At 39.8% G+C, this 6,000-nt stretch overlaps 1 protein-coding gene across 4 annotated transcripts in view; it reads right to left on the bottom strand.

Moving 5' to 3' along the window:
- gria4a (glutamate receptor, ionotropic, AMPA 4a) overlaps positions 1 to 6,000 on the bottom strand; it is a 417,233-nt gene that overhangs the window by 139,362 nt on the left and 271,871 nt on the right. For all 4 annotated transcript variants that reach the window (XM_061925858.1, XM_061925861.1, XM_061925860.1 and 1 more), the window contains exon 11: positions 1,491 to 1,697. In XM_061925858.1, coding sequence (XP_061781842.1) covers positions 1,491 to 1,697 — 207 coding nt within the window. The remainder of the gene's footprint in view (positions 1 to 1,490; positions 1,698 to 6,000) is intronic.

Genomic DNA, 6,000 nt, shown 5'->3' on the forward strand with positions numbered 1-6,000 from the left:
GAAGTTTTTATTCTATTAAAAATCGTTACAAATTAGAATCGCGATTTAATCGAAAACTGATTTTTTTTGATGTCCCTACATTTTTTTAAATAATTTGTCTATAAAATTGTTAGAGGTGCGCCTCTGCCTAACTTTGTATCCTTATTATCATTAAATAAACAACAAATAAATAAATATAAATAGACTTACCAAAAAACAAACTTAATTTTTTTAAATTTTATTCTGTAACTGAAAAAAAAAAAAATCCTTATTTAAATTATTAAAAAAATTAATTGCCCTATTGATTGCTATTCTGAATGTTGTTGGGCCGGGTTTGGTTTTGGAATTGGAATTGTATTATTATGGTATTATTGCGTATTATTTTGTTGCCCCAATAAAAAATAAAAAATAAAAATAAAAACCTATAAAAATGTTTTTGACCGACTGAAAAAATTTAATTTATTTTAATTTTGAATTAAATATTAATTCATATTGATCAGCAATATTAACTCAGGAGCACAAAATATAAAACATTTAAGAAAAAAATCAAAATAAGGATTAATGGCTACAATGTAGTGCACAGCTTTTGGAAGCGTGATACTGATAAAGCACGTTTGAGAAAGACTTGGGAGCACTATGATGTGAATAAGACGGCAGGTGGCGCTGGCATGCAGAAGCAAACAAACAAAAAGATAACAAGTGAATTAGAGGCCAGGAGCTAATAAATGTTCCCCTTTGCAGCCTCATCAGCGAGGACATCGAGCTCTCGGAACAAATCAAAGCTGATTAGCGCCGCTTCCTCGGTGTCACCTCCCCGCCATTAAAAATTCTGCTGGCCAATTAATTCTGCAAACGATCTGTGCAAAGTTAGGACTGACATTGTCTCCCAAAAAGTGGGCCCCACGCCACGCCAGCACCGGACCGCCGCAGGTACTCGCCGGGCCGGGCGGGAGGTGAGCTCGGACTAGGTGGGAGCCCGAGGTGGGGTCACGGTGACGTGACGAGCGACACGACTTTGGGTTTTTTATTTTAGTCCTGGTGCCCGAGGCGGTCATTAGGGAAGACATCCTGGTATGTTTTGTTTTTGTAAATCCTCACATTGAACCAGCGTCCTCTGCAAGGACAACAGGGATGCTTTTTAGGCCGAGTAGAATAAGACAAAAATACATAATTACATGCATCTTTAAATAAGTACTTTAATGTGTCATTTAAAATTATAATTGGAATTAAATACACAAACATGTTAATATATGCATACAAATGCATATATTAGACACTTTAATATTATTTCCCAAAATGTTTTGTTTGGTTTTCAAAAACCCATACTTAAATATCTGCTTGACTCAGGATTAAAGCAGGTTATCCATAATCAGAACTAAAAACAGTCGCCAATTCAAGTGGTATAACGAGGCTATGATATGTTTATATATATTTATTTACTTTTAGGCCACCACAAAGATGGTTCTCCCAGCAGCCATTGCAACATTCTCACTGCACAACTTGGTCCTTACCCCATAAACCAGCTCCCCCACCATGCCGTTCCATATCTTAGTCTCGGGGTCCCTGGCGCCGTATTTCCCGTCGGGCACGATGGAGATCTTGTATTTGATCCCGATGTGTTTGGCGATCTCCGAGGCCAAGTCCACGCAGTAGCCCTCGAACTGCTCGTTGCCTTCGTACATCTCCCAGTTCTTCTTCAGCATCACGTAGGGACCCTCCTGCGAGGCCGACAAAGACATTTAAACGGGGGGCCGAGATAGCAAGCGAAACTAGAATTTGCAGGCTTAATACGCGTGAGTGGAACTGAAAATGTTATGTGTGCAGGAGGGAGTTGTGACGGCACAGAACCACAAGGGGGTGATGTTGCTGTCAAAACTCCCTCCTGCACACATAACAGTAAGTTCCGGCCAGGCATGGCAGGTTGTGCAGGCTTTTGAAGGCAGGTCTGATCATCAGCTCCAGGTGTGCAGATTCCTGGCGATTGATAGCAGCTGTTCGCTGCCGCCGCTCTGGGTGGAGCTGCGCTTGGTGCAGCGCACAGATGAATGCGCACTGACGCGCGCCCGGACCGTGACAGAAAAGCTTGAATGTCCAGGGTGAGTGGAGTGTGTGGGTGTTGGAACGCTTCCAATCGGTTGAGAAATGTGGGACATGGAGAGGTTTGTGTATTTCCCATTCATTGTCAATGGGGGGAAATTCCTGGTAATCAGGAAGACCACAGAACACTTTTCCACTTCGCATTAGTCCATCTTAGATGAGCTCGGGCCCAGCGAAGCCGGCGGCATTTCTGGGTGTTGTTGATAAATGTCTTTGGCTTTGCATAGTAGAGCTTTAACTTGCACTTACAGATGTAGCGACCAACTGTAGTTACCGACAGTGGTTTTCTGAAGTGTTCCCGAGCCCATGTGGTGATATCCTTTACACACTGATGTCGCTTTTTGATGCAGTACCACCTGAGGGATCGAAGGGCTGTAATATCATCACTTATGTGCAGTGATTTCTCTAGATTCTCTGAACCTTTTGGTGATATTACGGACCGTAGATGGTGAAATCCCTAAATTCCTTGCAATAGCTGGTTGAGAAATGTTGTTCTTAAACTGTTCAACAATTTGCTCACGCATTTGTTGACAAAGTGGTGACCCTCGCCCCATCCTTGTTTGTGAATGACTGAGCATTTCATGGAAGCTACTTTTATACCCAATCATGACACACACTTGTTCCCAATTAGCCTGTTTACCTGTGGGATGTTCCAAATAAGTGTTTGATGAGCATTCCTCAACTTTCTCAGTCTTTTTTGCCACTTGTGCCAGCTTTTTTGAATCATGTTGCAGGCAGGCATCAAATTCCAAATGAGCTAAAATTTGCGAAAAATAACAACGTTTTCTAGTTCGAACGTTAAGTATCTTGTCTTTGCAGTCTATTCAATTGAATATAAGTTGAAAAAGATTTGCAAATCATTGTATTCTCTTTTTAGTTCCCATTTACACAACGTGACAACTTCACTGCTTTTGCGTTTTGTAGTAACAGATTGATTGTGAGTGTTATATCGGGAAAAAAACACTATTGGATGTCCACCCCAAATAAACATCACACTTCAACACATCAAACCTTTTCAGCCACCTTGAAAGCATGCTCCTTTCAACGCAGCGTTAGCTAGACACGACCTAAGCAACTAACGCCATCTGTGATGTCATCATGGAAGTGATGTCATCATGAAAGTGATGTCATCATGAAAGTGATGTTATCATGGAAGTAAATGATATCATCTTGGAAGTGATGTCATTATGGAAGTAAGTGATATCATCATGGAAGTGATGTCATCATGTAAGTGATGTTATCATGGAAGTAAATGATATCATCTTGGAAGTGATGTCATTATGGAAGTAAGTGATATCATCACGGAAGTGATGTCATCATGGAAGTGATGTCATCATGAAAGTGATGTCTTCATGGAGGTGATGTCATCATGAAAGTGATGTCATCATGGAAGTAAGTGATATCATCATGGAAGTGATGTCATCATGGAAGTGATGTAATCATGGAAGTAAGTGATATCATCATGGAAGTGATGTCATCATGGAAGTAAGTGATATCATCATGGAGGTGATGTCATCATGAAAGTGATGTCATCAGGGAAGAACGTGATATCATCATGGAAGTGATGTCATCAGGGAAGTAAGTGACATCATCATGAAAGTGATGTCATCATGGAAGTAAGTGATATCATCATGAAAGTGATGTCATCATGGAAGTAAGTGATATCATCATGGAGGTGATGTCATCATGAAACTGATGTCATCAGGGAAGAAAGTGATATCATCATGGAAGTGATGTCATCAGGGAAGTAAGTGACATCATCATGAAAGTGATGTCATCATGGAACTAAGTCATATCATCATGGAGGTGATGTCATCCTGAAAGTGATGTCATCAGGGAAGAAAGTGATATCATCATGGAAGTGATGTCATCATGAAAGTGATGTCATCAGGGAAGTAAGTGATGCCATCATGGAAGTAAGTGATATCATCATGGAAGTAAGTGATATCATCATGGAAGTGATGTCATCATGAAAGTGATGTCATCATGGAAGAAAGTGATATCATCATGGAAGTGATGTCATCAGGGAAGTAAGTGACATCATCATGAAAGTGATGTCATCATGGAAGTAAGTGATATCATCATGGAGGTGATGTCATCCTGAAAGTGATGTCATCAGGGAAGAAAGTGATATCATCATGGAAGTGATGTCATCATGAAAGTGATGTCATCAGGGAAGTAAGTGATGCCATCATGGAAGTAAGTGATATCATCATGGAAGTGAGTGATATCATCATGGAAGTGATGTCATCATGAAAGTGATGTCATCATGGAAGAAAGTGATATCATCATGGAAGTGATGTCATCAGGGAAGTAAGTGACATTATCATGAAAGTGATGTCATCATGGAAGTAAGTGATATCATCATGGAGGTGATGTCATCCTGAAAGTGATGTCATCAGGGAAGAAAGTGATATCATCATGGAAGTGATGTCATCAGGGAAGTAAGTGACATCATCATGAAAGTGATGTCATCATGGAAGTAAGTGATATCATCATGGAGGTGATGTCATCCTGAAAGTGATGTCATCAGGGAAGAAAGTGATATCATCATGGAAGTGATGTCATCATGAAAGTGATGTCATCAGGGAAGTAAGTGATGCCATCATGGAAGTAAGTGATATCATCATGGAAGTGAGTGATATCATCATGGAAGTGATGTCATCATGAAAGTGATGTCATCATGGAAGAAAGTGATATCATCATGGAAGTGATGTCATCAGGGAAGTAAGTGACATCATCATGAAAGTGATGTCATCATGGAAGTAAGTGATATCATCATGGAGGTGATGTCATCCTGAAAGTGATGTCATCAGGGAAGAAAGTGATATCATCATGGAAGTGATGTCATCATGGAAGTGATGTCATCATGAAAGTGATGTCTTCATGGAAGTGATGTCTTCATGAAAGTGATGTCATCATGGAAGTAAGTGATATCATCATGGAAGTGATGTCATCATGGAAGTGATGTAATCATGGAAGTAAGTGATATCGTCATGGAAGTGATGTCATCATGGAAGTAAGTGATATCATCGTGGAAGTCATATCATCAGGGAAGTAAGTGACATCATCATGAAAGTGATGTCATCATGCAAGTAAGTGATATCATCATGGAGGTGATGTCATCATGAAAGTGATGTCATCAGGGAAGAAAGTGATATCATGGAAGTGATGTCATCAGGGAAGTAAGTGACATCATCATGAAAGTGATGTCATCATGGAAGTAAGTGATATCATCATGGAGGTGATGTCATCCTGAAAGTGATGTCATCAGGGAAGAAAGTGATATCATCATGGAAGTGATGTCATCAGGGAAGTAAGTGATGTCATCATGGAAGTAAGTGATATCATCATGGAAGTAAGTGATATCATCATGGAAGTGACGTCATCATGAAAGTGATGTCATCATGGAAGAAAGTGATATCATCATGGAAGTGATGTCATCAGGGAAGTAAGTGACATCATTATGAAAGTGATGTCATCATGGAAGTGATGTCATCAGGGAAGTAAGTGACATCATTATGAAAGTGATGTCATCATGGAAGAAAGTGATATCATCATGGAAGTGATGTCATCCTGAAAGTGATGTCATCAGGGAAGAAAGTGATATCATCATGGAAGTGATGTCATCATGGAAGTGATGTCATCAGGGAAGTAAGTGATGTCATCATGGAAGTAAGTGATGTCATCATGGAAGTAAGTGATATCATCATGGAAGTAAGTGATATAATCATGGAAGTGATGTCATCATGAAAGTGATGTCATCATGGAAGAAAGTGATATCATCATGGAAGTGATGTCATCAGGGAAGTAAGTGACATCATTATGAAAGTGATGTCATCATGGAAGTGATGTAATCATGGAAGTAAGTGATATCATCATGGAAGTGATGTCATCATGGAAGTAAGTGATATCATCGTGGAA

Source organism: Nerophis lumbriciformis, linkage group LG30, assembly GCF_033978685.3.
Source record: "Nerophis lumbriciformis linkage group LG30, RoL_Nlum_v2.1, whole genome shotgun sequence".
Lineage (NCBI taxonomy): Eukaryota > Metazoa > Chordata > Actinopteri > Syngnathiformes > Syngnathidae > Nerophis > Nerophis lumbriciformis.